Below are 20,921 nucleotides of genomic sequence, written 5' to 3' on the forward strand. Positions count from 1 at the left end.
CATCTATCTGAATATCCTTGTATTTTGGGAGAGAGGTATCACCTTTTTTGGTACACATATTATCCCGCTCGAGCCAACCTTCATGAATCTGTTTTTCTTTACAATATTTGTAATGGTCACTACCATCACCTCTTTTAATTTTGTGACTGTGGTTAAATTCACAAGATGTAAAGTTTTTTAGAAGAGCTTTGTTATTTTTTGCACATTTAAGTAGATGACGTGACAGTCTTCCTTTTCTAATGACATGAGTTTTGTCATACGGACAAATGACTTCTTCATCGGCAGAATTTCTGTAATAATCCATATTCTCTTAGTATATATAAATGCAATCATAGACTCCTAATTACGACTTTAATGCTTATGGGAAGAATTTTGGAAATTCAACAACTTGTTGAAAATGTTTACTTTTATATACTTTCAACAATGAAAATGTATTTTGAATGAAAAACTTTATTCTCACATATCCACATCCATTTGTCAGTCAATGACCAGTCAAGGACAGCTAATATGATGTTAAGAACCTTGTTGGTCATTGTACACCTTTATAGGTAAAAATATTCAATACCCTAATTACCTTACTTTTTAAACCAGATGGTCATTACCCCAGTTATGTTTTTTTTTACCCCAAAGACCTTTATTAAATAATTTCCTCACCAAGTATTATATGTTACCTATTTATTGTTTTTCAATATAATAATTTCTTTGTCAGTCAATGACAGCTAATATGATGTCAAGAACCTTGTTGACCATTGTACACCTTTATAGGTAAAAAATATTCAATACCCTAATTACCTTACTTTTTTATCAGATAGTCAATACCTCAGTCATATTTTTTCCGAAGACTTTTATTAAATAATTTCCTCACCAAGTTTTATATGTTACCTATTTGTTGTTTCTCACAAATAATTTCTTTATTCCTATAAGCCTTTTTTTTTATCAGATAGTCAATACCTGGTCAAACTTTCCTAAAGACCTCTTAAATAATTGTCTCACCCCTCACACTCCGAGACGAAACTCCATTACAACTCTGTGGGAGGTAGGACACTAGTCCAGATCCTACAGATTTTCTCATGTGAAGATTTGAGTTGGTTGCACGTCTTCATACGTCAGTGTATCAAATGCCCCCATTAAGCCTTTTTTATCAGTCTTTTCAGTCAATGACCATTCAAGGCTAGAAAGGTTCTAATGCTTATAAGATGAAATTTAAGAACTTTTGGAAAAATAAAATTAAAATGTTTACTTATATATTTTCAATAATGACAATGTCTTTTCAGTCAATGACCATTCAAGACCAGAAAGATTCTAATGCTTATAGGATGAAATTTAAGAAATTTTGGAAAAATAAAATTAAGATGTTTACTTCTATATTTCCAATATTGACAATGTCTTTTCAGTCAATGACCATTCAAGGACAGAAAGATTCTAATGCTTATAGGATGAATTTTTAGAAATTTTGGAAAATAAAATTAAAATGTTTACATATATATTTTCAATAATGACAATGTCTTATCAGTCAATGACCATTCAAGACCAGAAAGCATCATGTCCAGAACTGTGTTGGTTATAACACACATGTTAGATACACAAATACCCTTATTAGCCCTTTTTTTATCAGATAGTCAATACCCGATCAAACGTTCTTACACAAAGACCTCCTTCAAATATTTTTTTCTCCAAGTATAAATTTAAAAAATACAGAATACATGTATATCATTTAAACATTTATTCAAAATCAAATCTTGTTGACATACCATGTCAGTTAAAAAATCAATAAAATCAATAAAAATCACAGTATATACACAATATTAAAACATGATTGAGGTGTTTTGGCACATTTCTTTGTAAAAAGAGTAAATGAAAATAATATAAATCACAGAATATTTAAATTGTATGTAAAAGGAAAATTGTAACAGCTGATAAAAAATCACCTATAATCAATAATGTACATTAAATGATTGTATATTAGATAAAAGTTAAGTTTGAACACAATCACATAAAAAAGTATCACATTAATCATTAGTAAGACAAAAAAATTGTAAAACAAAAACTGTAACAGCATATGAAAAAATTGACCTATAATCAATTAAGTACATCAAAGGATTGTATATAAGATAAAAGTTAAGTTTGAACACAATCACATAAAAAAGTATATTATTAAACATTAGTATGACAAAAATTATAGGAAGCAAAAATCAATAATTCTCAAAACACTTTTTCATTATTTTACATGAAGAATTTCACAAATTTGAACAAAAATAACGATAAATCATTAATAAGGAAAAAGGTATATGCCTAAATAAAGAAATATATATTTTCCATTTTAAAAAATACTGACAGAGTTTTTGTTACTTAAGAGTACCAGTAGTACACTCAACATGTTACATTGATATAAGTTCAAATCTGTACATTATAAATGATAACTGACTATTAGGAAAAAAGCATTAAGGAAGAAAAGCAAATGTCTAAATAAAACAAAGCTAAACATTACACAGTGAAATGCATTAAACAAGAAAGCATATGCCTAAATAAAGCAAAGCTAAACATTACACAGTGAAATGCATTAAACAAGAAAAGCATATGCCTAAATAAAGCAAAGCTAAACATTACACAGTGAAATGCATTTAACAAGAAAAGCATATGCCTAAATAAAGCAAAGCTAAACATTACACAGTGAAATGCATTTAACAAGAAAAGCGTATGCCTAAATAAAGCAAAACTGAACATTACACAGTGAAATATAGCTTTTTCATTCTAAACAATAATGATAGGTTTAAAATTCTCTGCATTTAAAAAATTGTCCATTTGTTTTTGTTAATTAAGATGAGGGACATAAATAAAACAATGTTGTATCTATTGTGATATTCATTATGATATGATATCTACTGTGTAATAATATGTTTTTTTATGAATCAGTAGTACATGTATTGATTTCTTCCTCAAAACTTAAATTATTTCTTTCTCTGTAGTGACGCAATTCTATGGGATCCTCAATATAGTTAGACAAGTAATCAAATCGCATATTCATTAGCTGACGTTTATATTTTTGATGACGGCAATACAGGATAATGATAATGATGAAAACAATAAACAAAATAATGGTTACTGAAATGAAAAAAAGAAAATAAGAAAGCATGACTTTATGCGATATAATGCAATATATCTATCTTGAAAAGTTTTAATGCATGAATTGTTGTTGTTTATATTTTTGATAACGATACACAAGAATGATGATGCTGATGATCAAAATGCTACTGAAAATTAAAAAAAATTAATGACACATATTATTTATCATTGAAAATGTGAAGTTGGGTTTTGTTATAACTTTGAAGCAGTCAGTTAATTCCATAAAAATCTGTCTTCTTTCTATTTCTAAGGGGGTAGCGGCGACCATTGTCTACATTTTGTTCTTGTAAAGATATCTGATTTTGATTATTTTTTTCATGCTTTAAAATATGCTTAACTTTTAACACAAAGTGTTTAATATTGAAAAAGATAGTTTGCAGATGTCTAAAAATTTCAATCAAAGATCTTCTAATTTCTAAAAGTTGATTCCCAACAACACCCAGGAGTCCAATTAAACCTACAAAAATAAAATATTACAGATCTCTATTTTCATTGTAGTTGTGCAGAACATTGTATAAATCTTAAACGGTATTTTAGTGCAACAGATGCACATTTGACAAATAATTATGATGCATTAGGAAGATAAATAAACATAAGCATCAGCATCACTATAGCACTAAGTAGACACCAACTGATAAGCACAATCCAAATCTACAGTTCACTTTCACTGTCTACCACAGAATAGCTAGATAGAGCACTCTCAATGTTTTCGATATGTTCTCTCTGTATTCTTTTTCTTATAATATGTCGCACTAACACCAAACACAAGCAGCCACAGAGCACTATAGCCGACAAGCACAGAGAAATAACTGAAAGTAAATTTATAATGCATAGTTGTACTTCATTGCAGGAAAGAAATGTCAAAAACATTGTTATTAAATATTGTTGGATTATTTATCTTTACATAGTGCAGTGGTTAAATTTGATATGCACCTAAAGTGATTTATTACTGATCATCTCTTATTTCCAACTGGTATTGATCATGAAATTTTGGATACAACAGATTACGGTGTCTTTTCTTTTTTAACCAAGAAATAATTATCACAGTTAATGTAAGTATAAAAGTAGTTGTTAAAACTGCACAGACAGCTGAAAAAAATTAAAGAACATCCTCATATAATTCATCAGTGTGTGGTCTTAAATAACCTTCTGAATCAAAAGAGTCTAGTGAAAGACTTGATCCAGTATATATTGGACTTCTTAGAGACTGACTTTGTTTTATTTTGATATACAACAATCTGAAAATAGTTAACATTAAAAATATTGTTATAAGTGACATACAAAAAGAAGAAATAGATAAATATTTACTTATTAGGATGGTCACTGTTGACGATATTCCTTCCTCATGTTCATCTGTAGTCTTGGCGGACTTCTCTGTGGTGACTGTGGTAGGGTGAGAGGTAGACTTAAAGAAACAAACATGATAATTTACATTATTTATGTGCACAGTTTTGTTAATGGATTTATAAAATTATAAATGATAGAATAAATGTACACAAACCTTCACTCTAACTGTAGATGCTTGTGTGCTAGAGGATTGCGGGCTTTGAGTGGTGGGCCAGGGGAGTGTAGAAAACTGAAAGAATAGTTTACATTTCTTAAATATGATAGTTAAATTAGTTAAAATTATAACACGCAATTGATGAATATTTTCTACCTTATCTTCAGCTTCTTGTGATGTAATCTTATGATATGTGGTATGGTAGTGAGTAATCTAAAACACAATTAAATTACATTATGTACATGATGTAAAATTAATAATAAATTGAAAAAAAACAATGATAAAAAATATTTACCTCCACTCCCTTGGTAGATCCTCTATGCATATCTGTAGTAAGATAGGGGGAAATGTCCTGTGAAAATGAACAATAAAACATTCACAACATGCTTGTAATACATGCAAAAAAAAAAAAAAAAAATGAAAGAGACACCCCCCCCCTTTCATGTGACCCTAAATCATTTATGATTTATAGTCAATACTCACGCACGACGTGTCGCTGATTTGTACTGAAAGGGGTCGCAGCGTTGTAAAAACAGCAGAAATTTCGTTGCATGTCATCTCCGTATATTCAATATAAACCACTTGTACCGAGGTGCAGGACAACACTGCATGACTGCTAGCATCAAAGTACACAAACTTCAGAACAGTTACATCCTCGGACAAGCATCCATTGTATAAAGTATTTCGTTTCCATTGACATAAACCGTCATCGTTGCACAACAATCCCAACTGCATAGACATGATAGATACACCTATTGCAAAGCAGAAAGAAATGCACAGCAAAACAGGTAACCGTACCATCACCATGATTCCGACTTCTTGGCGGTATTTTGATCACGTTGTGTACGATTTTTCGGTATATCGATCCCGATATAAATTCTTATCTTCTATTTTTTAAAGACGATAAGGCGTGGATTTATTAACAGAGTTATATGTTCTACCGATACACCAGTAAAATAAAATAAATGGTAATAAATAAAATAATAAAGGAAAGGATTGGCATATATGCTTTAATTAATATGCATTATTCATTTTAATTTAGAATATAAAGTACAAAGTATTTTTAAAAAGTGAAATATTAGTAACAATTGTTTTGAATTCATTTATTTTTCAGAATGTACTTAAATTCATAGGTAAGGTTGCCCTCGGTGATGATCTGAAGTCGTGATCGAACTATAATTATATTGTTTACTTCAAAAATGTTGTTTACTTCACAAAATGACCAAGTAAGCATCTTGTAACACTATGCCTTTTTTTAAACTAAAGGTGAACAACTTATAATTTCCTCTTTTAGAGGGTGGGAAATAAAGTTTGCTGGTGGGGTGATAGTTCATGCAATGGTTTCACTACTGTTTTCCAAAATTTTTAGTAAACACACAAAAAAAAGTTCAGGGACAGTTCATGTTCATATACTTATATAAAGAGGGTACATTTTCACAATTTTCATCTTGCAGTGTTATTGCGATTAATTTACTCACACTAAGATGCAGTCATTTGAAAAAGAAGAAAAGAGCAACGGGAATGTACAGTTTGTGCTGAAAGAGTCTACAAGATATGCCAGAGGACAGTATGCCATCCAACTGTCCTACTACAAAGGGAAGGTGTATTTGCATTTGCAGGGTAAGTGATATTTTGAATTAAATAACGTAAATTTACAACGGCAATGCTGGATCTATATATTAAAGAGTTCTCAGCTATGTTAAGGGCGTCCATACAAAAATAGCGATATTTATCACATAAAATGTTAGCCTTTGAACAATCTTGGTATTCTACTCCAAACATTTGTTAAACAAAGTGATATTTTATCGATTATACAAATTAAATAATTTGTTATCGGATGAGCAATTTTTGAGTCTCTTGGGAATACCCTGTCACGTGATACTGCTAAAAATAGATGAACCAGGAATAATACGAAAAAATGCAAAGTGCAAGGGCATAACAAAAACAAATATAGTTATTTCTGTTTCTAACTTGTAAAATGAACCCTCAAAATTTCGAAAAGTGCTGGGAGCTTAAAATATTCAAGTAAGAACAATTATTAAATTCAATGTAAACAGTGTATGAACAGCAATTTACTGGGATTTCCCGCAATTAACGCTTATTTATATGAAATGCATAGCGACTTCATACAGCTCCCATCACTTTATGATATAATAGGGATACAATGGTAAGACATGGAAATTTTCAATATATTTGATCAAGTGTATGCCCTTGCACTACTGCATTTTATCTGACCCACTTTACTTTCAGCGTCATTTGCGTGAAATTCAAACGCAACACTGACTAAGATCATGATTTTAATTTTCATTCTTAAAATAATTTAACGCTGTGAATTTCACTAAAATAATGTTAAAATGTTGTGTCTGTTTATACCAATCATCATTATAAAATTGTTGAAATTGGAAAAAAAATAATTTCATCAGTTGCCTTTATTGGGGGGGGGGGGGTGTGTAAGTGTTGAATTTGTAATTTACACATTTATGTTTCATAATAATTTAACGTTATGTTACTATGCTGGTGAATAAATTCTTTTAATGTATAATCAGGTTTACTTGTAATCATAATTGATATTTTAGTACTAATTAAAGAAAGCAAGAAGAAACAATATATCAATATTATCAAGAATTTATTTTGATAATCAACTTTACAAATACTATAGAGATTGCTTTTCTGTGACAAACTGTTCAACAAGACTAGTGTTTTCTGATTTTTAGTATTTTTCAGTCATAATGTGTAATTTATGGAAATTGACAATTCTTCTTGCACACTACATGTTCTTCTCTTCTGACTTTTTGATATTAGGAGGTAGTCCAGTTGATAAGAAAACCAATACCTGAAATGATGAATATATATCAATTTTAAATTTCATTTCAATAGATATCAATGCAAATTATTATAATAGGTTACATTAGTATCATTATCAATATGATATTAAAAAACAACAAACTATGCATGAAGTTGAAGTTAGTGAGTAAAAGAAATATTTATATACATTTGTAGTACCTACTTTTTATCAACATCCCAAGAAGTGTTTTCAGTGGACCATCTACTGCCTAAGTAACCCTGAAAATGAATAATGTGTCATAATTAGCAAGCTATTGTGTTAAAGATAACATGAAAATGAAACATTACTCTATTATTGGGCATATTAATGGCGGTTTCAATTTCAGTGATATTACAACAGGCATAATCAAATGTTTATTTTTTAAAATGTGTGGAAATTCAGTTTGAACACACTTTAATTTTATCTTAAATAAAATTAATTAGATCTTCATAAAAGAAGGCTGAATAAAATAACACATTTCGATTTACTTAAACATTACAATCTTGTCTATAATCATTCCAGATCCTCACAGTAATCTTTGTAGTGCTAGCACATACAGTGTTTGGCCATGGCCTTTTTATTGTGTACTTTGAACATGGAGGAAATGCGATCTAATATTATCGCAATATGAGACCAGTAAAAAGCTACAATGAGCCTCAACGCTCTTTATGATCAAAACTAGCGAAACACAGAACAATTTCTTTGCCTGACTGAGTCACCAAACTGATGTTTGAACACAATATTACATAAAAAACAAATGTAAACAAGTAAACAAAATCGAAGCCGAGGAATTTCACTTCGTTTCCGTTCCATCCAACAATATTAGGTAATATAAAACAATATCTGGGGGAAGTACAGATAAATCCTACCTTGTTCAGTTGAATCCTATGCCGATTTCTGTCCACGCTGGTTGTAAACGAGTTAAATTCCGAGATATAACACTGAAGTCCACATGTTTATTCTGATCACAGCTGCAAGCGCCGATGTGACGTAGTCAGCCTCGACACGTCATCAGACGACTTAGGAATTTCATGATTTCGCCAGATATAAAGAATAGTTTATGATTTTATTTCAGTACACCTTTCTTGAACCATTCAAACCCAATAATTAATCATATTCATTTTGGTAGATGTTTGTTAATTACCGAAATACCCATATCTCGTAAAATCTCATGAATAAGGGGCGGGGCTTATGCAAATTTTACTAAATCACACGTGGTAGAATTCTTAGACCTTCCTTAACATAGCTGAGTTGTCGTTCGTTTAACGTTCTAGACAACAACAACGGTAAACAGGTGTCACTCCCAGACGACGTTTTTGAAACTATGAACAATCAATACTTCACAATAAATAAAGCGGTGGATGAAATCAAGAAGTCCAATCAAGGACCACCTAGCCCGGAACTGGTAAGTTATTTAATTCAGTGTCACAGACCTTACATTCAATTAATTTTCCTATTAGGATATATCGGGGTACATTGGGGAGTGTTTTCTTCAATCAATAGCTTGTGATGACACCACGCAAAAAGAAGCGAGTGGTGGATTTAGACGGAGATGATGAGTTCTAAAGAGATAAAGAAAAAAGAAATCCGGGGCATTGTTTTTTTTTAGATAATATATATTATTCATATGTAATCTGTAAAATGAAACTTTTCTATCAGAATTATTGCACGCGTTAATAATTTGTTACTGGTATGAATAACACAGGGAAATTTAAACATCCACCTTTCAAACAGTCTTTCTCTATATAGAAAAGTTTCATTAATTGTGTAAAACGATTTATTTATACTCTATATAATATTGAACTGTACTACTACTAGTAAGAAAGAGATTATTAGACAGTTTGAATGTAAATATTTTATCGAAAATTGTCTTCAAATATCAATTTTTTATCGTTGTCAATTTTGTTAAATTGTAGAACTGTAACAGTTGCGGGAAAGTAAAGATGTCATTGACAGAATTTCCAGACTTTGAAAAAATTCTCTTTCACACCACCGAACTTTTTAATTTTAACGAGTTCATGAAATTAAAAGAGCAATGTGAAAGCATGCAAAACTATGTAAAAAGTATAACGGTGAAACATTGTCTCCATGCATAAGCATTTTAGGTATACTTCCAACGTTTTTATGACATTGTCAATTTGTTATATTACTGAATTTTGAAATTTGAAAAAAAACCATCAGCGTTAAACTCATTTATGAAATTCAACACTATTTAGTTTAATAATTTTAATAAGTAAGCAATGTAACGTTTATGGTTTTTAAAAGAAAGAATGATTTTTCTTGAAAATCTCAGTCATTTAATATTAAATTAAAAAAAAGCATTTGACATAATGAATTATATATATGTTCTGTAAACTATATATCATTCTTTCTTTATAAATAAGCATATATAAGTATATACAAATTAGTCAATTATAATTATATAATACAGTGTCCACGCATTTCAAATTAAAGTAGAACTCAACTAGACATTTCGTTTGTTTCATCATTTGTAAATTTTATAATGTCCATAGGAGAAGCTGTCGACTCCAAATGGAGCTAACCACCATCGTTTATCATCGAAAGGCGACAATGATATTTTATTGATAGATTTTAGATATAAGATATGATTGTCACTACGAATGTTCTGCATCTTATGTCGACATCGTTGTTGTTCAAAAAGACAATTCTTGTAATGAAGATAAGAACAATCATCATTCCACGTGAATAAAATTAATACACACCACCGTATCAAATAACTCTTTATTTTGAACCATGTCTTGATACAAATCTTCCGTTTGAAACTTGTAAAACAAGGAGTCAGTATCAGTCATCAGCAAAGTTGCCCTGTCACCATACTGTTTTTTGACATATCCATAATGAAATTGATACATGAATAGTTTGGAGAGGTCTAAAACAGTCATTCCTGTGTAGATTGGTTTGTTAAGTAGCAGTTTAACCTTCTTGTTTTTTACACCAACCAAATGTTTGTTAAAAATTGTAAAATTTTCAAAGCTTGGTTTAGCTACCATTTTTAGTAAGCCCTTTTTGGTATTCACTAATTTGAAGTTCATCCTATTTCGTATATTTTCCATTGTTTTCCTAAAAAGAAAGGAGAAAACAAATTATTAGAAGAATGATTAATTATTTTATTAAATTTAAACGAAATTGTTTTTGTATTTAAAATTTATTTACCCGAACACTATGTTGTTGTAGTCTTTGTACAATTTCACTTCGAAATCACTCTTGGCTTGTCGTCTTTTGTTGGTGTTATATTCAATGTAGGGTTTGAGCCATGCATTTTGTTTGAAGCGAATGACTCTATGAATTTGATCTAGCACAAGTCCTTCTTTAAGGTAAAATTGTAGATTGCGATAGTGGAGCACATACTTCTCTTTTTTGCGAAGAGTTGGTATTAATTTTTTTGAAACAACTCCTTTTGTTTTATTGTTTATTTTTTGAAACTCCTCTCGACAATATGGAGATAAGTCGTCAACGTCCACTGTTATAGATTCCGGCGCTAATGGTAAGTCTGAATGAAGATCATGCAGATTTTCTGGATAGCTTAAAGTGACTTCTAGAATATACCCAATGTCACTATTTTTGTGAATATTCATTACGTCGAGTTGGGATATTTCATTGTCAGTCAACCAACCAAAGTCTCCAACAGGTAACGGTTCTAGCATAGCACCCCCGTAAAGATTGTTCATGTCAAAGTAGCCTAAATACTCTCTTGGCTTATTTTCATCAAAAGTTTCTGGTATGTATGGATTGTTAGCCTCGGCATGTCGAGTTGTCATCATGGCTACACCTCCTCGTATACCTTTTTCAATCATTTGGTATTGATCAATATCTGTCAGTAGTTCCAATTCTACCTTTGTCATTTTTAAACAGGCACTCCAACACATTCCCGCCAATGTAAAATATTGTGCCGGATCTAGATTAAAGCTCTCTATTGATACTTCTCTAAACCTTTCAAAAACATCAGCTAATAAAAGGACATCGCATAATAGGTACAAATCATGATAGTCGCCCATTGTTGTCATTCTCATTTCATTCCATACTAGCTGTGCATGTTTGTATTCTTCATCGGATACGTCAGTTTTGCTTAGAGAATTGTAAAATGATGATTTTGGAGGCAATTGTTTTGTCATAAATTTTGATGCATCGGTAACAAAAGAGTATGGGTAAACACCTTTCCTTAAAAGCTTTTCTTTTTGGGTTTTGAAATGTCTGCTAAAGTATTTAAAATGTATGTCTCCACTTGATTTGAGGTTTTGTACTAATGTATCCAAGGAAGATGATAGAAATTGGAATGAATCAATAAACCGCAAGCTACCTAAGCTAAAAGTCACATATCTCTCGTTTGAATTGGCAATGACACTAAGCTTTTTATTCTTGAATAGACCTAATTTCTGCATGATTAAATGTCCATCGAAGCCTCTCAAGTTATGCAGAATAATTGGGATAAATTCTACCTGTTTAAATTGTAAGTTACAGTCACGATGTGCAATTCCAAACACTTTTCCACTCACGTGATCATGGTTTCTTACTTTGGTTGAATTTCTACTAAATGCTAAACCACATATGTGACAACTTGTAGCCTCTTCAAATTGTTTTTCTATTGCATCGCTTATTTCCATGGGCTCTATTCGTTTTAGTAACTTAAGTATTTCTTCCTCTTCTTTTAAAATCATGTTCAAAAATGTTTCTACTACATTTTCTCCGCGATATAAGACTGGTTTTTTGGTATATCTAATGTCACTGGATATCACTTGATATGCAAAACTACAAGGTTCGAATTCTGACAAATTGATAGTATGTGATGAATTTGGATCGAGATCACAGGTCTGAATGGGTTTCACGTATGTTTCGAAATCGGCATATATTGTAAATGGAACTTTTCACTGCTTTGCAATTTCGGTGAACTGTAAAACATCATTTTCTCCTGGTACAGGCATCTCAATTTTTTGTTCTCCGAGAGCCATACAAAAGTCAACGTGTTTGTTTAACGTGTGTCGTTTAACGAATCCATGTAAACAATATGGACAATAATGTTTTGAATGGCAATAAATCTCTCCAGACGTTCGATACAAAAATCGGTTGAGATTTTTTATCAAACAGTAGTGAACCTGATCCTTGTTTTTTAAATAAAGAAGATCTACGTGTGATGTTTTTTTCTTTTTTGTTATTCGCATTGGGAATATCTCTCGATCCTCGTATCCAAAAACATTAACCGACACTTGATTTTGGTTTTCAAATTTTTCTATCTGCGACAATTTAACTGGATAATGTATCCCTTTCATGTTAAGTCTTTCAGCGTATTGATGATAATTGCTTACTCTTGACGGGTTATGTCTTGCAGGGTAAAGTTTTGCCAAAATCGAGTAAAGAAAACATTTCTGATCTCGATTTTTAATGTTAACTAAAGATTTGCTATGTTGCAATCTGGGTGGTGCTGCAATGTAACTTCCGCCTTTTAGAGGTAAGTAATGGACAAAACATACTTCAACGTAGAGAACTTTGGATAAAACCCAATCTGAACCTTTCATAATGAATTCTTCTTTAGAAGTAAACATTTTTTGAAACGCTTCGTTTAAATGGTGTATATTAAAATCTTCCGCAAACAAGTGAGCATAAGTAAGGCTTCGAAAATGAGGCTTGGCAGATTCATACACACCTTCTTTTTCACGAGAAAATTCTACTCGAGTCATTAAATACCATTTAATTCCTTTACTGAGTGGGGTTGATGATACAAGTATGTCCTGAACTTTCTCCTTAATATTACCATAAAATACAAGCATGTCAAATTTTTCCACATCTCTTGGGTATATTTTAATGGAATTAACAGAACCATTCAAAGCACGTACAATTTCATGATTGTTTTCAGCTTGATCCTCATTCCTTAATTGTTTTTGAGAGTCTGTTTCAGTCAATTCAGAACCTCCACCTATTTGATGTGATGTTGATGGCGATACGTTGAAATTCCTTCTATCAGGACGGGATGGCATATTATTGTGAAACCGTCGCTGGTGAGTAACAAAATTGTCCTTCCTGTTGAATACATGGTTACATACCGGACATGTGTATTTTGCTCTTTTTGATCTAATGTGCCTGTTTAGATCCGATTTTCTTTTATAACTTTTACGACATTCAAGACATCTGTGAGTTTTTTCTTCCTCTTCCATATCTGAAGTTATCAAAGTTTTAACCAGGTTTTTAGAGTAATTTTTCTTCTCTTCTCAGATCGTTTGCGAGCCTTAGTAATCTTTGAAATGGATTTATATACAGCGAAATCTGGACTGACGTCAGGTGAGTTGTTTTATTGCGTTTGATTGCTTACTAAGATTACATCGTCTTTCGCGTCACTTGAGGGTGATATGACATCTGGGTTGGATCGCGTTTCTTTCGATCCCGTTGTGTTGGATAAAAGATTTAGGTCATTGTCCTTTAAAGAATTTTCCTCTTCAATAGCGGTATTATTCGCCTCAATTGGAGTTTCATCTTTTTTGTCAGTAATATTTAGGTTAATGGTTCCTTTGCTCTGAATATGATCCTCCTCACTTTGATTTTGCACCCTTTTCTCGTAAATTTCCATCAATTTTGTGTACTTTTCTCGTGGGACCATTACCACTTCCTTTGCCATTATGTGCAAAATATTGAATAACTGGTCTAAGCAGCTCTGGAATTAAGTTTTGAACCTTTTTAAGGATTGATTTTTTAAATTTCCTGTTAAGTTTTGGATCAACTAATTTCCGTAAAATCGTTTTATTTTTACTAAGTTTGTTCTTGTTAACGTTAGACAGTGGAGACACTCCTTTTAACACGTTAAATATGGCTTCCGATAGCACAGATAACTGCTCGTCTGAAATAGTATTGATTAACTGTCTCCTTTGCTTGATGTGAGTTGAAGTTAAAAGTTTTAAATAGTCTAAATGCTTTTTAACTTGGGTAGTCATCCCTCTACATAGGAAGGTAATATACAGTCTCTTCGTTTGGAAGAATATTAGTAGATAACCTGTGTTTATCGTCAGTACCAGGATAAAGTGTAATGCACAAATAAGAATGTGCTCTTCCCGTTGCCTTCTTATAGGCATCCATAAAGTAATTCGATTGGCTGGGAAATATTTGTCTTCCTAATGTTCTGACTTGCTGTTCGTCTCTATTATTTTTAAAAAGAATTATGTAGTGAGCATTTAACGATATAGTTCGCATGCATTTTCCAGGCGGGAAAATGTTTTGCAAGAGAAATAATACAGTTATTCCCATGTGATGTGAGTACGTAGTAAATAAATTCATCACCTCTGGACTGCTTGTTCCTTGACTCATAACATCATCAAGCACCAACAGAATGTTAGAATAGTCCTTTGAGAAACTCTCTAAAACGTTTTTGTCTGGAATACCGTGAAAAAATGTAATGTTTTTTAATCCCATTTCCATTTGTTCAAACAATGGCTGCCACATTCCATACGCATAAAGAATGTGCTGAATGTTGGATTCAAACACAGCAAGATTCTTCATTAGAGAGAAAACAAATGTAGTTTTTCCAGCATGAGATTGCCCACTTGCAATGATGTTACTGTTAGCTTTAAACTTAGCTATATTTTCCATTTCAGAACTTGCCATCGTCAAAGGATTCACAACAACTAAATACTCAGAATAAAAACACTAATTTATAATATAATCTATTTTATTTTGATACGATTAAATAAAGACGTTACATATGGTTAGTCAAACATAAAGAATATTCACGCTTCACAAATTCAAGTACAATGGCATCATTCACTTTACATGTGTTGGAAAACAAACTCAAAAACACTTCAAAAGACATATGTCTAACTTTGAAAAATAGAAAGCAAATACAATAATAGCCGCATAGATATGAATCTGTACATTGAATGTCTCTGTTGTTTATGATTATAGGAACATGATCAGCTAAATGTTTGAAATTTATATGTTTTTGCAGCATCTTGTTATTAAGACTATCAAAGATTTCAATGCGTTCATTATTCACGTTGTACACAGCTATCCAATGATGGCCTTCACGGTTATGAGGATCTGTATTAACAATTAATCCTTGATTAGCTTGGAGTCTAGTGATCCGATCAGACGGAAAAACGCCAACAATGTCAGATTTCATCAATAGATCACAAGTGATCATACACTCCAACTGAGGACTTGTAAGTGCTGTCATTGCTCAGTTCATTATTATGTCTCTTGCTTGGTTAATTTCAAAGAGACCAGAGTATTGCCCCCAAACTATGGCCGTCACTGTCTCGGTCAGTGCTTTCCCGAACTGCACTTCAAGACGAACGTTTCCCTGTTTAAGTAATGTGAGGTATTCACCTTGTTCAAATGTTGGCTCTAGATCAAAACAAAAGATTACATTCCCTCCCTCAGCAAATTGCTTTCTAGATATCGCATTTCCTCCATCATACAGCCATTTCCCGCTGTTATCAAACATCATGACGAAAGCAGATGCAATGCTATCACCATTTGCTGTATCAAATTTGAGCTTCACTGGACTATTACCCACCGGGTTTCCATCGTTATAGAGGCCAATTTGTCTGATGTCGAAATGTTGAAAATTAAATGGATTTTTAGTAAAGTCTCCAGCTACTGCTTTTGAAGATACAAAAGCGATGTAAAGTCGATCCGGCCTTGTCCCAGAAAATAGGTTTTCTAAAGATATGTTGTGAAGACCTTGGGCAAGATTGTACATCTTCACAATGCTTTTTTTGTAGGGATATTTATTTGGCAGTTGTCTTTTCCAGCATTTTTGCATGACTTAGTATAACTGCTGGATTGATCTTGCATTTGCATACACGCAATATGACATCTTCTAACTTGATTTTGTAATTTTTGCCTGCTGCAGTTGTCGATAAGAGGCAAAATTCCGGTCGAGATTGATAGAATTTTAGAGATATACCTACTTGATTTAAAATATATCTATCCATCTGGAACAATTCATGCATTATAGGTCCCTCTAGATCAATACTTTTACTACTCTTGATGAAAGCAGCACGTTTTAAAAGACCACTATTTCGACCAGACTTTGCATCGACATCATCAAATTCCCCTGGATGATCGCTTTCCCACAATTGTGAGGTTAATTGCGAGTTTTTGGCATCAGTCCCATAGTGAATTAGAGAATTTAGCATGCTCAAGTATGGATAATGCGCACCGGAACTGGTTGTTGGTTTGTTTTGCATAGAAACATCAACTTGACTGAACAATGACTGCAGTAACAAGTTTACTGGACCAACTATATCTGCAGCTTGTAATGCACTATCTCCATTCATGACCTTTAGTTTGATGTAAATCCGAGTTCTCTTAAGGTCAATGTAGTCCATCCCATTTTGAGCTGATAATTGAAATTCAATTGGCGAACTGTCTGAAATCTGAGATATAGGTCGTACATCTTGAAAGTAAATGTTTTCCACTGCTGTTTGTGTGGGTGGCATATCAAAAAGAGAAAGTTGACTTTGCATTGCTTCCCTGAACGTTTCCGCTGATAACACTGACATTTTGTTTTAATAAACTCCAAAAACGTCTGAATTAAGCTTAACATTTTTTTTCTTCTTCTCAGGGCGTTCTCCTCCTTTGCGTGTCGATTTCTCACTGGAATGTTTCTTCTGATGTTTACGCTTTTTGGTCGTTTCTCTAATTATTTCACTTTTAGCTTGTTCAACCACCTGTTCTGAAGGTGATGTCATCTGTATTTTAGGTTTTACCTCTCCTTCAAGTGACTGTTTAGCGTATTTGTCAATGGACACCATATATGGAGATGTATTGTTTCTTAAACCACCTCCACGTTGGTAACCTTTCATGGTATAATCTGTGTAAGGATTCACGTTCCCCTTGTTTATCTGTGTGTAAAAATTTGTCCACTTTTGTGCGTCTGGTACATATAATTTTCCAGTAGAATCCATATTCAGAAAGGATATCTATGCATATGCAGTGTAACCCAAACGTCTGAGTCAATAAATGTCGCTGGTGATCCAGTGTCATCCTTTAAATATATATGTATATCGGATATCTCTGGAACTCTTACAGGAAAATAATAAACCGAATCAAATTTATCATTCCATCCGTACGAAGCATCCGCATGAATGATTCGCAATAAAGGTTGTTCTTGTCCGTGAACACTCGAAAAGCTGCAAATGTTTGTGTACACATAAACTGGTTTTCTGTTAAATGTGGTAATGGGTTTTGAATTTTTGTCCATGCTTGTCTTTGTCGGACTTGCCGTTGTAAAAAATTCAGTTATTCCAACTTTCCAATAGCCTTGTAAATTTATTGATCTATCAAGATGTATCTTAAAATCATAGTACTTGTTGTCTGGAAAATATTCGCTAGAATCAGAAGATTTTGCAAATATGAACTTCTCCATTATTTTTTGCTTACGTCTACGATGTCAGACTCCTTCACCCACTGATTAAATTTATCAGGCCAAGACTGGAATTTCACAAACCATTCAGTTTCTCCTTTTCTTTTCCTTTTTATACCCCCCGCAAACGAAGTTTGGGGGGGTATATAGGAATCACCTTGTCCGTCCGTCCGTCTGTCCGTCCGTCCGTCCGTCTGTCTGTTCGATTCGTGTCCGGTCCATATCTTACTTATGGAAAAACACTAGAAGTTCTTACTTCACACAAAGATTGCTTATGACCTAAGGGTGTGTCATGACCTTGAACCAAGGTCATTCGGGCAAGGTCAAGGTCACCAACAGAAAAAGTGCAAAATTCGTGTCCGGTCCATATCTTTCTTATGGAGAAACATTAGAAGTTCTTACTTCACACTAAGATTGCTTATGACCTAAGGGTGTGTCATGACTTTGAACCAAGGTCATTCGGGCAAGGTCAAGGTCACCAACAGAAAAAGTGCAAAATTAGTGTCCGGTCCATATCTTTCTTATGGAGAAACATTGGACGTTTTTACTTCACACAAAGATTGCTTATGACCTAAGGGTATGTCATGACCTTGACCCAAGGTCATTTGTGCAAGGTCAAGGTCACTGACAAAAAAAAGTGCAAAATTCGTGTCCGGTCCATATCTTTTTGATGGAGAAACATTGGAAGTTCTTACTTCACACAAAGATTGCTTATGACCTAAGGGTGTGTCATGACCTTGACCCAAGGTCATTTGGACAAGGTCAATGGCAGAAAAAAGTGCAAAATTCTTGTTCGGTCCATATCTTTCTTATGGAGAAACATTGGAAGTTCTCAGTTCACACAAAGATTGCTTATGAGCTAAGGGCTTGTCATGACCTTGACCAAAGGTCATTTGGGCAAGGCAAAAGGTCATTTGCAGAAAAGTGTAAAACTCGTGTGCAGTCCATATCTTTCTAATGGACAAATATTGGAAGTTCTTAATTCACATCTAGAATGCTTATAACCTAAGAGTGTGTCATGACCTTGACCAAAGGTCAATTGAGGAAGTTCAAGGTCATTGTTTAAAAAAAAATCAGGCTCAGTATACCAATAATTCAAAATGTTTATATTAAGTGGCTGCTTGACATGTGGAATTTCGTTTGATTCGAGTCATGTTTGTTAACATAAGGATGCAAATGTTATCATGCATTAACAGTTAACTTGAACTAAAATGGAATTTAAAGAATAGAAATTGGTTTGTGTACTCATATAAGCATTAACAGTTTTAAAAAATAGAGCAGTTGTTATTTATAGAAAATGGACGATGAAATAGATTCATCCAATATTTTCTATAATAGAAAAAAAAACATGAGTTATAATTTTTTCTTAGCGGGGGGTATCAATTGTGAGCTTGCTCACAGTACCTCTAGTTTTGATTAACTTCTCCACTAGCCATAAACTGTCTTCTTCTTTGTGCACTTTTTGCAAATCATTTTCATAAAAATCACCTTCGATTATTTCATCATTAAAGTCTTTTACTTTGTACAGTGGTATACCCTGCATGTGAAATCGTTTTGCAATTTTAAAAATTTCTCCTGTAAATTGTTGGTTGTAACCTCTACGAAAAATATGCTTCAAATGGGATAATCTCACCAGGTCGTTTACTTTAAACCTTAAACTTAATGTTTTTCCTGTTTCTTTCTTTTTTTACTGGGTTAACACTTTTGTTTTGATTTTTCTTTTTTAAATAGAGTTGAGCCCAAACATCTGCTTCGTTGTCAGAAGTGACTTCCTTAGGTGCTAATCCTCCAAGACTCCTGTGTGGGGTTGAATTATAATTTTCAACAATATCTGGAAGGACATCTATATATCGGTAAGTTCTGTTTTTTTGAAAATATCTAAACAACCGTCCCCGTATTGTTCGTATAACTCGTTCTGCTATTGACGCCTTTGAATTTTGATTGGCAAAAAAAAGTCGTACTCCTTTTTCTTTTAAAAACTTTTGTAGTAAACGGTTTTTGAATTCTCCTCCACGATCACTTCTAATAGAATTACTTTTTACTCCAGATTCAAATACCAATTTTATGGCGTTTAATACATCTTTTGCACTTTTTTGACGTAACGCCACCACACGTAAATATTTAGAAAGAGTGTCAATCAAAATTAGTAAGTACTTAATATCATCATTTTCTTTTGACAGGTTCTGCACATCCATAAGATCCATGCTCCATTGTACATTCCGTCCACTAACTCTAATGTTTGGAACTCTAGTCGGTCGTCGAACTTGTCGCTGTAATGTATAGGCGTCTTGTTTTTGTAACCATTTTTTAATAAAATATTTACTAAATTTAAACTCTTTGTTTGATTTCAAAGCGTCATAAAGTTTGGATGGTGTGGTGTAAGCTGCTGGATTAGAAATATCATAATAGTACTGTTCTAAAAACTTCTCTTTCTCAGTCATTTTTAAAAACTGTAGTCTTTAGCGTCGTTTTCCAAATTTGTGAACAAAAACTGCTTCCATATGTCCGTACTAACGTAGACATTCATGTTATTCCAAAAAATTATGAGTTCTTGTTGATCACATTTATATTTTTCCAGCAAATCACTATAAATTTTCTCTGGGTCCAGCTTGGTGAAAGCCAATTCAAAGTATAAGTTTGATATATTTAGAGTCCATTAAACATGAATGTTCAGTTTGAGATGGGTGGTCAATTTCACATCCATTACATCTCTCTGAAGATAGCTCGCTTATATTTTGCCATAATTGTTCAATGCAAAGCTGGTTAAATAATTTAAAATACCTGTTTTCTTTATCCATCTTGTGAAATGTCAGCATAATGAATCATCACAAAAAAAATCTAAACATTAATACTGTATGTGTAAGCGACATGGTTGACTAAGTTTCATTAGCTTAAAAATATGTATTTAGGTCAAAATTTTTCTCCTGACAATTACTTCTTTTGAAGAAAAACAATCGACGATATCATATCCTTTCTTCATGTTTTCTTCAAAGTTTAACATACAATCAGATTTCTTGTTAAACCATTCAGATTCCAACAACACAGAACATTTATCATCTTGGTTTACAGAAGAGTAGATTATCACTTGCCATTTATATTGAATG

At 32.6% G+C, this 20,921-nt stretch overlaps 2 protein-coding genes and 2 long non-coding RNA genes across 4 annotated transcripts; 2 read left to right on the top strand and 2 right to left on the bottom strand.

Annotated features, from left to right (window-relative positions):
- The first annotated feature begins 5,773 nt into the window (after positions 1-5,773).
- Positions 5,774-9,396, top strand: LOC105321442 (uncharacterized). Its single transcript, XM_066082577.1, has 3 exons — positions 5,774-6,244; positions 8,723-8,853; positions 8,952-9,396. The coding sequence occupies exons 1-3, from the start codon at positions 6,109-6,111 to the stop codon at positions 9,012-9,014; spliced, it is 330 nt and encodes a 109-aa protein (XP_065938649.1). The 5' UTR covers positions 5,774-6,108; the 3' UTR covers positions 9,015-9,396.
- On the bottom strand, positions 7,166-8,702 carry LOC105319363 (uncharacterized). The gene is made up of 3 exons (XR_010713283.1): positions 8,318-8,702; positions 7,632-7,687; positions 7,166-7,457 (listed from the first exon to the last, which is right to left on the bottom strand). It is a non-coding gene; the product is annotated as an uncharacterized lncRNA (long non-coding RNA).
- Positions 9,397-10,141: 745 nt separating the features above from the next.
- On the bottom strand, positions 10,142-11,590 carry LOC117685094 (uncharacterized). The gene is made up of 2 exons (XM_034459359.2): positions 10,623-11,590; positions 10,142-10,529 (listed from the first exon to the last, which is right to left on the bottom strand). Exons 1-2 carry the CDS (start codon positions 11,579-11,581, stop codon positions 10,142-10,144), a joined length of 1,347 nt encoding a protein of 448 aa, XP_034315250.2. The 5' UTR covers positions 11,582-11,590.
- A 1,635-nt stretch (positions 11,591-13,225) lies between these two features.
- Positions 13,226-20,124, top strand: LOC117687095 (uncharacterized). Its single transcript, XR_010713287.1, has 4 exons — positions 13,226-13,459; positions 13,674-13,739; positions 19,549-19,670; positions 19,998-20,124. It is a non-coding gene; the product is annotated as an uncharacterized lncRNA (long non-coding RNA).
- Positions 20,125-20,921: the final 797 nt, after the last annotated feature.

The sequence above is a fragment of the Magallana gigas genome, chromosome 1 (genome assembly GCF_963853765.1).
Source record: "Magallana gigas chromosome 1, xbMagGiga1.1, whole genome shotgun sequence".
Classification (NCBI taxonomy): Eukaryota; Metazoa; Mollusca; class Bivalvia; order Ostreida; family Ostreidae; genus Magallana; species Magallana gigas.